Source organism: Furipterus horrens, unplaced genomic scaffold (genome assembly GCF_987537825.1).
Source record: "Furipterus horrens unplaced genomic scaffold, mFurHor1.1.pri manual_scaffold_5, whole genome shotgun sequence".
Classification (NCBI taxonomy): domain Eukaryota; kingdom Metazoa; phylum Chordata; class Mammalia; order Chiroptera; family Furipteridae; genus Furipterus; species Furipterus horrens.
The window spans coordinates 177,838,742-177,858,410 of record NW_028327175.1 but is presented as its reverse complement, the minus strand read 5'-3'; the positions used below and the strand labels follow the sequence as shown (position 1 = coordinate 177,858,410).

At 38.2% G+C, this 19,669-nt stretch overlaps 1 protein-coding gene across 1 annotated transcript in view; it reads right to left on the bottom strand.

The window, feature by feature from the left end:
- Positions 1 to 19,669, bottom strand: part of WDFY4 (WDFY family member 4) — a 350,593-nt gene that overhangs the window by 262,578 nt on the left and 68,346 nt on the right. The window contains exon 12 of the mRNA XM_090278357.1: positions 3,369 to 3,949. Coding sequence (XP_090134483.1) covers positions 3,369 to 3,949 — 581 coding nt within the window. The remainder of the gene's footprint in view (positions 1 to 3,368; positions 3,950 to 19,669) is intronic.

Genomic DNA, 19,669 nt, shown 5'->3' with positions numbered 1-19,669 from the left:
CTGAAGGAGTTCATTAGATTCAAACCACTGTTATATGAGATGTTAAAGGGACTTGTTTAGGAGAAGAAGGATCAAAACTATGAACATTATAATGAAAACTGTATCATAACAACCAACAACAGAAGCTAGGGAATCAAAACAAAAGCAAAGTAAGTAGGCAACACCAGTGGAAAAATAATGATAGGTATGGGGAACATATTGGGGGGAGGTCAGCAGGGAGGGGGAAGGGGAGAAAGGGAGAGAGATGGCTTAGGAACCTCTGAGACATCTTTAAACATGCCAACATCTGAATCATATAGAGGTGCCAGAAGGAGAAGAGGAGGAGCAAGAAATTGAAAATTTATGTGAAAAAATAATGAAGGAAAACTTTCCTAATTTGGCAAAGGAAACAGACATACAAGTCCAGGAAGCACAGAGTCTCAAACAAGTTAGACCCAAAGAGGACCACATCAAGGCACATCATAATTAAAATGCCAAATGTTAAAGATAAAGAGAGAATATTAAAAGAAGGAAGAGAACAGAGTTATCTACATAGTTCCCATAAGACTATCAGCTGATTTCTCAAAAGAAACTTTGCAGGCAAGAAGGGTCTGACAAGAAGTATTCAAAGTGATGAAAAGCAAGGACCTACAGCCAAGATTACTCTATCCAGCGAAGTTGTTATTTAGAATGGAAGGGCAGATAAAGTGCTTTCCAAACAAGGTAAAGTTAAAGGCACTTATCATCACCAAAACATTATAATATGCAATGTTAAAGGAACTTATTTAAGAAAAAGAAAAAGATCAAAATTATTAACATTAAAATGACAACAAACTCACAACTATCAACAACTGAATCTAAAAAATAAAAACAAAAACAAACTAAGCAAACAACCAGAACAGGAATAGAATCATAAGTATGGGGATCATTTGGAGGGTTATCAGCTGGGAAGGGGAAAGGGGAGAAATGGGGAAATGGTGCAGGGACTAAGAAGCATAATTGGTAGATACAAAATAGACAGTGGGGGGGGGTAAGTATAGTATAGCAAAGGGAGAAGCCAAAGAACATACCCGGTGGGACTTCTGTAGGGAAGCAGGGTCTTGGATGGAGGGGAGCAAAAGGAAGAAAATTGGGACAATTGTAACAGCATAATCAATTATATATAATTTAAAAAGACCATAAGGACACAAAGAACTTTAAAATTTCAGGCATGCACTAACCAAATGAAAGCTGGTATAGCCCTATTATTACTAGACATAATTGTTACGGCAAAATATAAAGGTCACTATATAATAAAAATTTGGTACCATCAGATGACATAAAAATTACAAATATGTGTCATTCTAACAGGTTCAGATATATTATGTAAGGCAAAAATTAACAGAAATTGATAAATCTACCATTATAATAGAAGATATTGAACATATCTTAGTAACTGATATTCCAAGAAATTAAGAAATCATAAAATTTGAACAAGATATATTTGATATAAAGACATAAATAGAAAAGTGAATTTAACTAGAAAATAGGCATTTCTTTAATCACACACAAAACATCTATGAAAATTTACCACATTTGGACACCAAGTCAAACTCAACTAATTTCAAAAGACTATCATCATAAAGCCACCTGGTCTCATTATGATAAAATTAGAAGTCAATGACAAGAAGATGACCAAAAATGTTCTATAACTTTGGAAATTTGCAATTCTAACAAGGATCAAGAATAAAACTATGTCATAAGGGAAATTAGGAAATATATGGTACTAAATTATATTGAAAATACAAATGTAAAATTTGTATGATACAGCTAATTAAGTATTAATTACAGAGAAATATATATTTTAAAAAATGGACTGAAAATTAATCACCTAATCAATTAAATTAAGAAAGAGAACACCGGAATAAACTCAAAGAAAGTAGAAGGAAATAATAAAGACTAAAAAAAAGACATAGAAATTTATTTATGAGTGACAGAAAATGCTGAAAGTTGGTTCATAGGACACTAATAAAGAAACCTCGTCAAGAATGGTGGGATGCTGGGGGCAGACAGAAGACACAAATCAAAATGTTAGGAATAAACAGTAAAAACGGCATTGTAAATAGCCTTGTGCCAATCAATTAAAACTTAGATGAATGGGAAAGTAAACTTGAAAAATACTAAGAATGATTCAAGAATAAATCTCACAAGGAAACACCAGACTCATGAGGTTTTATTGGCAAGGCCTATCCTGTATATAATAGAAGATGAGGGCACACTGCCCAACTCATGCTATGGGGCTAGCACAAATCTGATAGTCAAGAAGAGAGTGCAAAGCAGCAGATTTTCTCACAAACAAAAACCTTTAAAAATTAGCAAATCAAACCCAGCAATAATTACATAATGAGCAAATTGTGCATGAATGCAAGATTAAGAGACCAACTAATTTACCAGATTAACCAATCAAACAGAAACAATTATAATACAGTAGTTGGAGATTTGACATCCCACCCCCACAACCACCAGCCAACATTAAATTCTGGCCAACAGGAACTTTCTTTGCATAAAAATATGTAATATCTTTCAGAAGGGTGCCCTGTAATGTTAAGGCAAGATAACATAGAGAAGTGGTAGGCAGGGTAGTTTATCATAATACTAATTTGTGTTTTGTCATTGCTGCTTTGAAGGAATGAAGAAAGATATGAACAATTGTTTTGTTCTTTTGTTTTTCCCTTATGGCTCCAAGGGACATGGAGATCGGGGTGGGGGGGGGGGTCTTAGCCTTCCCTTACTCTAGTGAGAGTCTGAGTTATAGGAATGAAAATAAAAAAGTGGTTTATGGAAATCTGAACTCATTAAGGAGATTGGCCTACAGAAGTAAGAGGAGCAATTGTCCTTGCTAGGAGAATTGGAAACAGCAAATAAGAACAGCAAGAGGCCCATGATTGGGAAGGATAATGTAGTTTGTGTCCTATAAGTCAAAGGACCTCACCATCCCCTGGCAGAGCGCTGCGGGGCAGAGAAGACAAGGCAAAGGCTGCTAGCACACAAGGGAGGTCAGGCACAGGCACCAAAGCCTCAAGGAGCAGCAAAGATGCCAACGGAGAACATGAGCCTATCTACTGAGTTCTGCACTGTTTCCAAGACTGGAAAGCTTCTCTGGTTCTTGTGGGACCTAACAACATACCCCAGCCCTGAATTGACTCATATTGGTTTCCCATTAGCTCCCGGAGTAGGGAAGCTTAAAGTCAGAGTTAACTTGATTTAAAGAAAAGAAAGTCATGTGACATTTCTGCACACCTAGCTTCTAGCCTAGGCTTTCTACCCACTACACATGCAGGATGTTTGGGGGGAAACAGGACACAGACACACTGTTGACCCCACTGCAGAAGCAGGTAGTGAATTTCTACCTCTCCTGCAGGTCTGGCCACTGCTCGAAATTGCCTTGGGGATCACTGGTAGCTTCTCCCTTCTGAGCATCCACAGGTGCTTCCTGCCCAGTTTTTTTTGGCTCCTTCAGGTCCCTGCACAGGTGGAGGGTGCCACTGGCCATACTGTCCAGGAAGCTGAGGATCTGGAGGCAGCTCTGTATCTTGGGTGGAAATGGGCTGGCAGAGAAAAAGGCCACACTCAGTAAATCAGCAAATGGCCTGGCCTTCATGTTCTCCCAGGAGTGCAGAGGGGTTCCTTCTTCTTCAGGGGCCCCAAAACAGCCCAGCAAATAGAGATCCTCAGCCAGCTTCTCAAAGAGCCTGTTCCTCCTGAAGAAGTCACCATTGACAGGATCCAGGTACAGTGCTGCAGACATAGCACAGAGGGTATGCAGGACCAGGTCCAGGGTCCGGCTGCGGGACACTGGCTCCCAAGTCTGCAGTGGGGGCTCCTGGAGAGAACCCTCTAGGTCAGAGAGCAGGGACAGCAGTCCGTTGAACCCACTGGAGACTCTGAAAGCAGCACGACCTTTGGGGGTCTCTAAGATCCGGAGCAGAGACTGAAACACCAAGAAGATAAAAATGAGTACAAAGTCTAGGAGACAGAATCTTAACACTAAACTCCCACTCATCCCTGCCAAAGAATTGGGGGTGCTCATCCCTGCTAATAGCATAGGAACAGCCAGCTATCTGAAGAGCAATTCTGAAATATTAGGAGTGCAATACTGTCCCTCTTAATTTTAGTTTTAGGTTGCTCCTCAGAGCCTTCTTTCAAATGGCTTCTTTTAAAGAGTATACTAATTTTTTAGGGTTGATTTACTGCCCTGTATCTTTCTTTACTTACATGCATCTCCCTCCAGATAGCCTTCCCTAACCCCAAGTTCATACTTATCCCAGGCTGAGTGTTCACTCAGTCCCCTCTAACTCCCCAATCAAAACTCTCATCACATTGGATTGCAGTTACTTGTCAGTTGTCTCAGCCCTCCACCAGACCGAGTGTCATGCAATCAGGCTTACTCACTGCTGTGGAACATAGCACACACTTAATAAATACTCACTAAACAAATGAAATGAACCATCTCTTCTCTTGCAAAGGAGACTCACAGTGAAATCTATATAAAGCAACTTATTATTATTAATCTCTCATTGTGCAAGCATGGGTACCACTATTAAATGAGGAATGATAGTAAAATAAACCTACTTAAAATCTGGTGTGAGTATATGAGGAAATCAAGGTAGAGAATAGGTGTAGCATACAGAAGAGACTATGTTGAAGTTTAGGTTACTGTATACAGTAAAATCTACCTCCTCCACATTGCTGAGACTTTTATTGGACACTCAAACTTCTAATTCCTTCTAAAGCAAAATATTTATTGAGCATTCACATTGCATCATTCATTGAGCCCAATCCATGGTATACACTTACTAAATGGCATATATTTAAGAAATGTTTTAGAAGGAAGGGCTGCATTTAAGAACCTCTCATTGTGTGCTGAAGCTTCACACCTAAAAGTGAAGAATGTGTGGATAATATTTAGTTATTTACTCTTTATAAAAATTGAATGGGACTACATCAAAGACCCAGGCATCTTATGCATATTTCCTAGAGAATGGTCAGTCAGTGCAATTTAGTTAGTAGGCTCTGGAAGGAAATTTGAATTGTTTTGTCCTTTTAGGTACTTAATGCTCTCTTGACACAGGGATGATAATTGTCTGGGCAGGCCCAATTTAGAGTCAACTCCAGCATTCCTGAATTAAGGTTCGAAGAGAAAAAATAAATTTCCAATTTGGGGGGGAGGAGCTGATATTGTCTTTTAAATGTATAGTTTAGGATAACAATCAATAGAATAATGCTGAAAGTTAATAAACAAAGAGTAAACTTGTATGTCAAATTTTTTAAAAGGAGGGGAGAAACTATATAAAAACTCTTTAAATAGAGAAAATCAAATAGATACTCAGTAAAATGACAGGTAACTGTGAACTATGAAGTCATGCACTTTGGAGGGAGAAAGTTCATTTTCCTGCTCTATCCTTAAAATGCTGGTAATCCTGACCTAACACTAGTGTTTACCTGAAACGATATAATGTGTGCCCTAACACTCAAATTTTGTTGTCCAAGTTATAGTCTCTGTGAGAAACCTGAGATGCTTATTGGGACGTCAATCCCCTGTTTGGCTAAGAGAACACAGAATGAGCCAGGAATAAATGAATGTGCATAGATGAGCACTCTCAAAATGACAAGATATGATGACCGAGGAGCTGCTGAAAGGGCTCCCACTGTCCCATCAATGACATTTTGCGAAATTAAAGAACAAAACAAGACAAAGATTATAGTAACTAGGAAAATCTATGAGAGGCCAAAGTCCATGATTATGTTCAAAATGAACAAATGATGGACCTAGAGAACATTATGCTAATTGAAATAAGCCAGTCAGAGAAAGACAAGTACCATATAATTTTACTTGTAAGTGGAAGATAATGAACAAACTGAACTAACAAGAAAAATAAAGACAGAATTCTAGATAGAGAGCAGGCTGACAGCTCTACGGTGGAGAGGGGGCAGGGATTGAGCAAAAATAAAAAATAAAGAACTCATAGGCAACGGTGTGATGATTGTGGGGGGGAACAAGGGAAGGGAGGTGGAAGAAGATATGGGGGGATAAATGGTGATAGGAAAATGTAACTTAATTAATTTAAATTAAAAGATAAAAATAAAAGAAAACAAACATTTTTAAAAATTAATAAATCACTTCATTTATTTAAAAAATGGACAAATTATGAAGTGAAGTAGAAAAACTGATCTCTCTTTCCTGGTTACAGAAAAAGGAAGCACATTACTTCTGATTATTGGATCAATGATTGTCCACCAGAGCTCAGGAGGAGAATTGTGCAGAAATTGAATTGTCATTTTGTTCTTTAAAAGAAACTCAGTATAGGGCCCTCCTCTAATGATAAATAAAATCAGAGTTGTGGGATAGACTTCAGAGAGATGGAGGCAAAAATTATATATATTAAGGAGTAGGCAATAACCACAGCTTTCTCATTCTGGGAGAGGATATGGCCTATTTCTTTAGCAGTAATGAGTCTGTTTGGATTTTCTGTTTCTTCTGTATAAGTTTCCAAAAATGTGCCCATTTCTTCCAGATTTGTCCAATTTGTTGGTATATAGTTGTTCATAGTATTTTCTTATAATCCTTTATATTTCTGTTGTGTCGGTTGTCATTTATATCTCATTTCTGATTTAATTTATTTAGGTCCTCTTTCTTTTTTCTTGATGACTGTGGTTAAAGATTTATTGATTTTGTTTGTCTTTTCAAAGAACCAGCTCTTGGTTTCATTGGTCTTCTGTATTTTTTTAGACATTTCATTTATTTATGCCTGGCCTGTATTATTCCCTTCCTTCCATTCACTTTGGGCTTTTATTGTTTTTCTTTTTCTAGCTCTTCAAGGTATGAGGTTAGTCTGTTTATTTGATATTATGAACAGCTACAAGGTCTGTCCAGAAAGTATCCAACCATGTAATATGGAAAATGGAGACATTTATTGAAGAAGATATAAGATCCAAGAAACATTGTACATAGGACAATGATGCCTCAGTCCCCTTCAAAGAAGGCACATTGGAACCTGTGGGTTCTCCCAATCGTTATCAGCTGACCCTTCATATCTTCCTGAATCTCATCAATGGTTTGAAATCTCTTCCCTTTCAAAGGTGATTTTAGTTTTGGGAAAAGCCAGAAGTCACAGAGTGCCAATTTTGGGCTGTAGCAGGGCTGAGTCACCTGTGTGACTTGATGTTTCACCAAAAAACTCTGCATGAGATGTGATGCATGAGTAGGTGCATTGTCGTGATGAAGCTGCCAATCAGCAGTTGCCCATGGCTATGGCATTCTGAATCATCCCAATAGTTTCTGCAGAAAAATGTTCAAGCTTAATGCAAAATTTGATGCAGGTTCATTACTCTACTTGCTCAGTCATTTTGAATGCAACAGCCACTCAGTACACATGCTAACTCAATGATATCTACCACCCCCACTGACTAGTACAGTGAAGTCATCATTGTTCGTGTATGTGCATTCCAGTCTGCTCTCCTTGGGTGCCAGGTTAAATCAAAGTCTTGCAAACAATTCTTGTTATATTAACAATGGTTGGACTTTGTCTGGACAAACCTTGTATATGCCAATACTTTGGGAAATCTGAAAGAAATGGATACATTCCTAGAAACATGCAATCTTCCAAGACTCAGTCAAGAAGAAAGATAAAATATGAACAGACCAATTAAGCCAATGAAATACAGCAAAAATAAAATACTTTCAACAATCAAAAGTCTTGGATTGGATAGCTTCACAAATAAGTTTTACTAAACATTTAGGCACGACCTAACACCTATATTCTCAAAAAACAAATCCAAAAAATTTAAGAGGAAGGAAGACTCCCAAGTTCATTTTACAAGACCATAATTATCCTAATTCAGAAACCAGATAGAGACACTACAAATAAAGAAAATTATAGACCAATATTTCTGATGAACATAGATGCTAAAATCCTCAACAAAATATTAGCAACCTGAATTCAGCAATACCTTAAAAAGATCATACTCCATGACTAAGTTATTCCTAGGATGCAATGTTGGTACAATACTCAAAATCAATTAATATTATACACCACATAAACAAGTGAGGGATAAAATCATAGGATAATATCAATAAATACAAAAAAATTACTTGACAAAATCCAGCACTTATTTATGATAAATTCTCTCAGCAAAGTGTAAATAGAGAAAACATACCACAACATAATAAACACCATGTATGACAAACCCACAACCAACATCATATTCAATGGGAAAAAACTAAAAGCATTTCCCTTAATATCAGAAAACAAAAAAGAAAAAAGGGATTCCAACTACACCACTTTTATTCAACATAGTACTAGAAGTCTAGCAATCAGACAAAAGGAAGAAATAAAAGGCATCCAAATTTAAAAGAAAGACATAAAACTATCCTTCCTTGCAGGCAACATGATATTATACATAGAGAACCCTATAGATTCTACCAAAAAACTATTAGAACTGATCAATGAATTCAGTAAAGTAGCAGGTTACAGAAATCAGTTGCATTTCTATTTACCAATAATGAATTATCTGAAACAAAAACTAACAAAACTATCCTGTTTACAACTACATAAAAATTTTTTTAAAAAAAAACTGGGAATAAATTTAACCAAGGAGGTAAAAGACCTATACTCAGAAAATTATAAGATACTGAATAAAGAAATTGAAGAAGATACAAATAAGTGGAAGCACATACTGTGTTCATGGATATGAAGAATTAACATCACTAAAATGTCCATATTACCCAAAGCAATCTATAGATTCAATACAATACCTATCAAAATACCAATGGCATTTTTCAAAGAACCAGATTACATAATCCCAAATTTAAATGAACCCCCAGAAGACAACAAACAGCCTCAGAAATCTTGAGAAAGAACAAAGTTGGAGGTATCATACTACCTCTTATAAAACTATACTACAAGGCCATAATAATCAAAATAGCATAATACTGTCATAAACAGACACACAGATCAATGAAATAGAACAGAGAGGAGAGAGAGGAAAATGGCAACAGGATAGTCAGCAGCCTGCTGGGTGTGTTCCTATTACAGAGGAGACTTGGAGGACAGAGCAGAGAGTGGGTGAGAGTGATTTTTAGAGAGGGCAAACAGGAACAGGAGCATGGGAACAACGCAGGAGATAGAAGGAACCCTGGCCCACACTTTCTAAGGTAAGTTGCTGGGAACCCCACCCCAATCCAGCACCTTGGGCTGCACCCAGAAGGCACGCTGGTGGGTCAACTCAGTAGCAAGAATCTGAGTGAAGAGTGAAGACCAGGGAAGTGCAGAGGTCTGGAGACTGCACTCCCACAGGAGGAGCCCTGTCCAGTGATACCCGGGAGGGATTCAATGAAAAGGTGTGCTGGCCTTCTCCTGGGTCTGGATCCTTGGCTTAATTGTTGAGAAATCATATATACAACCACTGGAAACTGCCTGGAATTGAGTTTGTGGCCACCGGCAGACGCAAGAGGGTATTTCCTAGCAACCTGTCTGGTGCAGATTACAGAAGAGATGTCGGCGGGAACCCAGTGTTGCCAGCTTGGCACCTGTGGATGGTGACTCACTGTGCAGAGATTTTACAGAACCGGGAAGATTTTCCCTGAAAGGTTTGGGGGCTGAAACTCAGGCTGGGCCCGCTGGCAGAGGTGAGAGTAAGCCAGGAGGGGTCTGGCTCTAATAGGCATAAAGCAATTTTGTTCGTTGTTGTTTGTTTGCTTGTTCATTTGTATTTGTCGGCCTGGGAGGAACAGCTGGAGGTGAGAGATTCTTAAGGGAAGCTCAGGCACACACTTGCCCCAGGCTCCAACGGAGGCATGAGGTGGACTGGAGACCTTGAGTGCTGGGGGAGAAACCATTTGGGGAGATCTGGTGGCAACAGCCTGAGGGGAAGCAGTAGCCTCGTCTGAAGAAAGTACTCGGCCCCACCCCATGGTGCTTAAGCCTGACTGCAGATTTCAGAATGACTAGAGTAAACAGCAAAACAGAAAGAACCTGGCAGAAGAGCACTGATAGTTGAGATTAAGCTGACTAGATCCAGGCTTGGACACAAGCTGAACTCAATAGGGCAGTTCCAGAAAGAGAAGAAAATGGAAAAAATACAGAAACTACAGATATAAATTCCACTATGACTTTCTATACGAGTTGCTGCCTACACATCCTTTTAATAGTCATTGTTTGTCCTCCCAGCCTATGCAGTACAAATAGTCTTTATATTATAGTTTATTTTAAATCTCATATTTTTCTCCTCCCTTTTCTCAATTTTACCATTTGATTTCCTCCTCTTATTTTTGTCTTAAATTTTATATTTTCCCTTACTACCACTCATTTCCAATCTGCACTCATTTTTTATCACCTCTCCAGCCTCTTTTTCCCATGATAAAATACACTCATTCTCTCTCCACCTTGATCAATCTGTCACATTCCTGCAACTTTATTCATAGATCTTTGCTACTCTGGCATTTAAAATCTCAAATCTTATCATTCTCTTCTCCTAATCCATCTGTACATTCCTCTAGCTATTTCCTTACTTCACTTTAAATATGAATTTTTCCCTGTCTTAGCCTGGTTTTCATTACCTAATCCCTCTATCATCTCAAAATCACTTCCCTTTCCTCCAGACATCTCTTAAGCTTCTCTTTTTTTCTTTCTTTCTTTCTTTCTTTCTTTTTCTTTCTTTCTTTCTTTCTTTCTTTCTTTCTTTCTTTCTTTCTTTCTTTCTTTCTTTCTTTTTTACCTTTTACTCCCATCCCACCTACATTAATCTTAGCTCATAGGTTACTGTTAGTGCTGTGGTGAATATTTTTTCTCTAATTTGGGGTCTATTTTTTAATTTTTTTCTCTTCTTATTCATCTTACTTATTATAAGTGTTTGTGTGTGTATGTGTTGGTTCTCTCTCTCTCACATACACACACACACACCATAGATAGATAGACACACACACACACACACACACACACACACACACACATATATATATATATATTTTTTTTTTTACAATTTCAGTTTAAACCTAATACTACAAGTTTCCTCTCTCTTAATTCATTCTGCCTTCTTTCCTCCCTTTTTAATATATAATATAAATTTTACTTTCTTTCTCTCATTGCCTTGTCCCTACTCACTACTATTATTTTCCCCCTCCCCTCTCAAAAAGCAATTTTCTTTCAGTTAGTCAACTCTTATCTGTTTTTCCTTCCTTATAATAGTCTCAGTCTCATTATATCCTTATTAATTGTGGCTTATTAGCAGTTGATATGATGATTGAGGATAGGGGATATCTTTTTGAGTGTGGAATTTTTGCCTGGGCAAGAGGCCTTGTTTTAGCAGCAGCTCAACAACTGTTTACAAAATGAAGTGGGTGGAGTGACTCTCAGTCAGCTAGCTGGAAGGGAGGACCCACCAAAGAGCAACACAACAACAAGGAGAATGAAAATTCTATCAGACAGCCCAAATAAAAGGCATAAAGGACATCCCAAGAGCATCAAGTTCAGGAGATCAAAGAGTCTGAACCACTGAATCCCAGAGGACTCCTACCACAGAAAGTCACAACACAAAAACAGGAAGTTAAAGCAGATCAATCTAAGAAGCAAAAACAAGCAAGAAGAGCCACATAAAATGGGGAGATGAAAAAACAACACCTCATTGAAAGGAAAGGAGGAATTCCCAGAAGGAGGGATAGATAAAATAGAGGCAAGCAAACTATCAGACATGGAATTCAAAACAATGGTAATGATGAAGCTCAATGAACTCAAAACTCAGAGAAAACTACAACAAACTCCAGGGGAACTAAAGAACTACAGGGAAACTACAATAAACTCCAGGGAAGCTACAAGGAACTTACTGAGAACTACACCAACATTAAAAATGACATGGAAACTATCAATAAGAATGAGGAGGAAAAGAAGAATACAATTTCTGAACTGAAGAACAAAGGAGAAGGAATAAAAAGCACGCTATATGAAAGAAAGGATCAGATCAGTGAGATGAAGGACAATATAGAAAAAAATTCCCAGACAGTGCAATAAAATGAAAAAAGACTAAAAAAGAATGAAAAAGGCTTAAGAGAAGAGCAGGACAACATGAAACATAATAATATCTATATTATAGGAATACCAGAAGAAGAAGAGGAGCAAGGGATAGAAAGCCTGACTGAAAAAGTAAATGACAGAAATATTCCTGAACATGAGGAGTGAATAAGTTCCACAAGTACAGGAAGCACAGAGGGTGCCAATGAAGATGAACCCAATGAGACCCACTCCAAGACACATCACAATTAAAATGGCAACATTTAAAGACAAAGAGAGAATCCTGGAGGCAGCAAGAGAAGGGCAGCACATAACATACAAGGAAGCTTTGATAAGGCTATCAGGTGATTTCTCAACAGAAACACTAGAAGCCAGAAGGGAATGGCAGAAAATATTCCAAGCAATGAAAACAAAGGCCTACAATGAAGACTACTCTATCCATAAAAGCTCTATTTCAAAATGAAAAGTGAAATAAAAAGTTTCTCAGACAAAGGAAGATGAAAGGAATACATCTCCACTGAACCTGTACTGCAAGAGATGAAAAGGGGAATGCTTTAAGAAGAAGAAAAGGGGAGAGGGAGAAGAATATGGGTACAAAGAGAAAAAGTCACAATGAATAAGTACCTATCAATAATAACTTTAAATGTAAATGGATTAAATCTTCCAATAAAAAGGCATTGAGTAGCTGAATGAATAAGTAAACATGACCCATATATATGCTGTCTACAAGAGATCATCTCAAAACAAAAGATCTCCACAGACCGAAAGTGAATGGATGGAAAAAAGTATTTCAAGCAAATGGACATGAAAAAAAGCTGGGTAGCAATGCTTCTATCAGACAAAATAGATTTCACAAAAAAGGCCATAAAAAGAGACAAAGAAGGACATTTTATAATACTTAAGAAAACAATCCATTGAGAAGATATAACCCTTTAAACATATATGCACCCAACATAGGAGCACCCAAATATCTAAGGAAAATTCTTGGAAGAAGGACATCAACAGCAACACACTCATAGTAGGGAACTTTAACACCCCATTGTCAACAATGGACAGATATTCCAAGCAAACAAACATCATAGATAGTGAGGCATTGAACAACATACTAGATCAAACAAAATTAATTGATATATATAAAACATTTCAGCCCCAAAAGGCAAAATATACCTTCTTTTCAGGTGCATATGGAATGTTTTCAAAGATAGACCACATGGTAGTACAAAAAACAAGTCAACAAATTCAAGAAAATTGAAATTATATCAAGCATCTTCTCAGATCACTATGGCTTGAAACTGAAAACCAAACTCAAGGAAAAAAATCAAAAACACTCAAACTTATGGGGAATGAATAACATGCTATTAAATAATGAACAGGTTGAGCAGCTGCCACCCTCTCTGCTGGCCTTTCTCGGTCTGGACATTGGCAGATACCTGCGGAGGATCTAAATTTGCCATGACAGTATTGTGGAGCAACAATGACTGATGAACACAGAGAGAGAATGTCAAGATGCTAGGCTGGTACTGGTTGAAGATGGTGGAGTGAGGGGAGGCTGCACTTTCTGGCTCCCAAGACTCATCTGTAGTTTGGACTAATTGCAGACAGAATATCTCAGTGAGCAGCTGGACACTGGCAGGAGTTGAGACCTGGCACTGCTGGATTAGAGAAAATGATCTGCAAACAACCTGTTTGGTGAGGATAGCAGAGGGAAAAGGGACAAGACAGGATTTCTGACTGGGGTGGCTACCCAAGCTGCGGCTGGAAGTACACAAAGGCATTTTTGGTGACCACAGGCTTGCCCAGAGAGGAATCCAGAGGAGAGCAGATCTCTGCCCACTGGCAGAGACAGAACTGGGTCAGGTGGCATTGGCGCTGAAGGACAGGAGACAGCGTACTGCTGTGCGTGTGAGAACGTGATTTTCCTTTATATTTTTCTCTTGTGAACTGCGGAGAGGGGACAAAAGTTTGGGGGTGATAGGACATTCTTGAGAAGTGCAGGCACAGAAGTGCACTCACCCACTCCCCAACCTGCCCCTTGGGTTGCACGGGCGTGCACAGGGAAGTGCCCTCATTCACTGGCCCAGGTGCGCGGGGCTTCGAGTCCAGCTGCCCTTCAGACATGCCCCAGCAGACATAAGGTCAGTGCCCCAATGGGCGCAGGGAGGGCCCACTGGACACGCAGAAGACCGTGTGCAGACACACCTGGCCAGCTCAAGTGGGCACCAGGCCGGAGCACAGACCACTTGCTCAGGCTCTGCTCGAGCCCACCCAGGCTGGTGTGGGAACAGCAGTCAGCAGCAACTCACAGATGCTCACTTCCACTGCACACAAGTGTCCGGGGCCCCGCCCTAAGAGGCAAAAGACCAACTCCCGGAGCCCAGCTCTGCAGGACTGAAGCTAGCTCTTGGGTCGCCTTCCATGCACACGGGCACACAAGCGCAAAAGCACCTCGACCGGCTTCACTAGGAGCCAGTCTCTCACTTCCACTATGCCCAAGTGTCTGGGGCCCTGCCCTAAGAGGCGAGAGACCAACTCCTGAAACGCAGCTCAGCAGGCCTGAGGTGGGCTCTCGACCGCTTTGCCCGCACAGGGGCGCATGCACAAAGGCACCGCGGCAGGCCCCAACAGGCGCCAAAGGAACACGCCGCACAGGCCACCCCGGACGTACACCGCTGCTGCAAGGAATAGGAAACTCTGACAGAAAAAGAAGATGACACACAAAGGCTGAACTGAGTAAAAACATTTCTTTTTTTTTTTTCCTTCTTTAAAGGGAAAAGAGAAGAGAAAGAAAAAGACAAAACAAAAAAACAAAAAAAAACCCCCACCAACTATATCTCTAATCTGTTTCATGCAATCTCTCCTTCTCATCCTTTCTCTTTAATTGTTATTTGTTTGTGTGCCTAGCTTAGCCTCCCTTTCACTCTAAATAAATAGAATATAACTACTATATAAATCCAATACTATACAATCCCACTCTTACTATATTCTGCATTCTTCCCTCCTTTTCTTCTATTGTTATTAACATATGATGTAAATATTACCTACTGTCTTGCATAGTCTCAACTATTATTAATCTATCATCCCCTCTCTCAAAAATCATATTTTTCCTCCCTAAAAATAACTCTTATCTATTCTTCCTATAGTATAAAACCTCAAATCTCTCTACATTTATATTAATACTGGCTCATTGGCTGACGATAGCGGGATAGAGGGTGGGGGATATTTTTGAGGGTGTGGGTCTCCTGCCTGGGCTGTGTGTTTATATTTTTAACAGCATCTCCACGGAAGAACTCAAGACAAAGTGGACAGAGTGACTCTCAATCAACTAGCCAGAAGGAAGATCTTACCAAAGAGCATCTGAAATATAACCAGACAGCATAAACAAACAACATAAAGGGTAACCCAAGAACATCAGGCTCAGGAGATCAAAGAGACTACACCACTGAAACCCCAAGATCTCCTATAAAGAATCTCATACCACAAAGGTGGGAAGTCAAAGCAGACAAACCCAAAAAAACAAAAACAAACAAGAAAAATCCAACATGGCAAGATGCAGAAATAACCTCTCAATGAAAATAAAAGAGGAATCCCCAGAACAAGAGGTAGATGGAATAGATATAGCCCAAATGTCAGACATGGAATTCAAAGCAATGGTGGTGAAGAAGCTCAATATACTCGACAACCTTAAAAACAACTATGACAACCTCCAAGGAAGTTACCAACAGCTCCAAGAAAATTACAGGAAACTTGCAGAGAATTACACCAGCATAAAAAAAGACATAGAAACTATTAACAAGAACCAGGAAGAAATGAAGAATTCAATCTCTGAACTGAAAAACACAGTAGAATCAGTCAAAAGCAGACTAAATGAAGCAGAGAATCAGATTAGTGAGTTAGAAGATAATGTAGAGAAAAATTCCCAGACAATACAGCAAAATTAAAAAAGATTGAAAAAGTATGTAGAAGAAGTAAGGGAATTACAGGATAGCATAAGGAAAAACAATATGAGAATCATTGAAATTAAAGAGGGATCAGAAGAACAAAGAATAGAAAAATGGATAGAAGAAATAGTGACAGAAACTTTTCAGAACCTGATGAGAGAAAAAGTTATACAAGTTCAGGAAGCACAGAGAGTTCCAATGAAGAGGAACCCAAAAAAACCCACTCCAAGGCACGTCATAGTTAAAATGGCAACATTCCAAGACAAAGAGAGAATCCTAAAAGCAGCAAGAGAAAAACAGCAAATAACATACAAGGAAGCTCCAATAAGGGTATCGACCAATTTCTCAACAGAAACACTATAAGCCAGAAGGGAATGGTAAAAAATATTTCGAGCAATGAAAAACAAAGACCTACAACCAAGAATACTCTACCCAGCAAGGCTCTCATTCAAAATGGAAGGTGAAATAAGGAGTTTCTCAGACAAAGGAAGACTAAAAGAATACATCTCCACCAAACCAGCATTGCAAGAGACGCTAAAGGGAATGTTATTAAAAAAAAAAAGAAGGAGAAAAAAGAGGAGAGGAACAGAGGTACAAAGGGAAATAAATAGATACACATCAATAATAGCCTTAAGTGTAAATGGATTAAATGCTACAATTAAAAGACATAGGGTAACAGAATGGATAAGAAAACAGGACCCATATATTTGCTGTCTACAAGAAACACACCTCAAAACAAAAGATTTACATAGACTGAAAGTAAAGGGATATAAAAAATATATATACTCCAAGCAAACGGACCTGAAAAAAAAGCTGGGGTAGCAGTCCTCATATCAGACAAAACAAATTTCAAAGCAAGGGCAATAAAAAGAGACAAAGAAGGACATTTCATAATACTTAAAGGAACAATCCATCAAGAAGATATAACACTGATACACATATATGCACCCAACATAGGAGCACCCAAATACATAAAGCAAATACTAGAAGACCACAAGAAGGATATTGACAACAACACACTCATAGTAGGGGAATTCAACACTCCATTATCAACAATAGACAGATCATTGAAGCAAAGAAACACCAAGGATATATAGGCATTGAACAGCACACTAAATTGCATGGACTTAACTGATATATATAGAACTTTCCACCCCAAAGAAGCAAAATATACATTCTTTTCAAATGCATATGGATCATTTTCAAAGATAAACCACATAATAGGACACAAAACAAGCCTCAACAAATTCAAGAAAATTGAAATTATATCAAGCATCTTTTCAGACCACAATGCCTTGTAACTAAAAATCAACCTCAGAGAAAAAATCAAAGACACCCAAACTCATGGAGAAAGAATAACATGCTATTAAATAATGAATGGGTTAACAATGACATCAAAGAAGAAATCAAGAAATTTCTAGAAACTAATGATAATGAACACATAACAGCCCAAAACCTATGGGACACAGCAAAAGTCCTAAGAGGGAAGTTCATAGCAATACAGGCATATCTAAGAAGGACAGAAGAATCTCAAATAAAAAATATAACCCTAAAGCTACAAGAACTAGAATAACAACAAACAAAGCCTAGGGCAAGAAGAAGGAAGGAAATCATCAAGATCAGAGCAGAATTAAATGACATAGAGACTAAACAAACAATCCAAAAGATCAAAAAAACTAGGAGCTGGTTCTTTGAAAAAATAAACAAAATCGACAAGCCTCTAGCCAGGCTCATCAAGAAAAAAAAGAGAGAAAACCCAAATAAACAAAATCAGAAATGAAAGAGGAGAAATCACGACTGATACCACAGAAATGCAAACGATTGTAAGAAATTACTACAAACAACTATATGGCAAGAAATTTGACAACCTAGAAGAAATGGACAAATTTCTAGAAACATATAACCTTCCAAAACTGAATCAAGAAGTAGTAGAAAGTCTCAACAGACCAACAACAAAGAAGGAAATTGAAATAGTAATCAAAAATCTCCCTGCACACAAAAGCCCTGGACCGTATGGCTTCACAGGAGATTTTATAAAACATTTAGGAAAGAACTAACTCCTACCCTCCTCAAACTATTCCAAAAAATCCAAGAAGAGGGAAAAATCCCAAACTCTTTCTATGAAGCCAGTATTACCCTAATCCCAAAACCAGGTCAAGACACAACAAAGGAAGAAAACTACAGGCCAATATCACTGATGAACATAGATGCTAAAATCCTCAATAAAATATTGGCAAACAGGATCCAGCAATACATCAGAAAGATCATACACCACAATCAAGTGGGATTTATCCCAGGGATGCAAGGATGGTTTAATATTTGCAAATTAATAAATATAATACATCAGCCAAACAAAATGACAGACAAAAATCACATGATCATATCAATACATGCAGAAAAAGCATTTGATAAAGTACAACACCCATTTATGATGAAAACACTCAGCAAAATGAGAATAGAGGGAGCATACCTTAACATAATTAAGGCTATATATGAGAAGCCTGAAGCCAACATCATACTCAATGGACAAAAACTGAAAGCATACCTCCTGAAATCAGAAACTAGACAAGGCTGTCCACTCTCTCCACTCCTATTCAACATAGTGCTGGAAGTCCTAGCCACAGCAATCACACAAGAAAAAGAAATAAAAAGCATCCAAATTGGGAAAGAAGAAGTAAAACTATCATTAAATGCAGATGACATGAGAGTATACCTAGAAAACCCTATAAACTCCACTAAAAGACTACTCGATATAATAAGTGAATTTGGCAAAATAGCAGGGCACAAAATAAATATACAGAAATCTAAGGCATTTCTGTACACCAACAATAAAATACCAGAGAAAGAGACAAAAAAAAAAAAATACCATTTACTATAGCAACAAGAAAAATAAAGTACCTAGGAGTAAACTTAACCAAAGAGATAAAAGACCTGTACTCTGAAAATTACATAACATTGAAGAAAGAAATTAAGGAAGATACAAATAAATGGAAGCAAATCCCATGTTCTTGGGTGGGAAGAATCAACATCATCAAAATGGCCATACTCCCCAAAGCAATTTACAGATTCAATGCAATCCCTAATAAAATACCAATGACGTATTTTACAGACCTAGAACAAATACTCCAAAAATTCATATGGAACAAAAAAAAACCCTGAATAACAAAAGCAATCTTGAGACAGAAGAACATAGCAGGAGGAATCACAACACCAGATATCGAACAATACTACAAAGCCACTGTGATCAAAACAGTCTGGTACTGCCATTAGAACAGACATATAGATCAGTGGAAAAGAAAAGGGAGTCCAGAAATAAACCCAGACTTCTATGGTCAACTAATATTTGATAAAGGAGGAAGGAACATAAAATGGAGTTAGAAGAGCCCCTTTAACAAGTGGTGCTGGGAGAACTGGACAGGGACTTGCAAAAAAAATGAAACTAGACCACCTACTTAAATCACACACGAGAATAAACTCAAGATGGATCGAAGACTTAAATGTAAGCCATGACACCATAAAAGTCCTAGAGGAAAACATAGGCAGGAAAATTTCAGATGTCTCACATAACAATATCTTCACGGATACATTTCCTAAGGCAAGAGAAATAAAGAAAAGAATAAACAAATGGGACTACATCAAACTAAAGAGTTCTGCTCATCAAAAGAAAACCTCAGCAAGATGAAAAGGAAACCAACCATATGGGAAAAC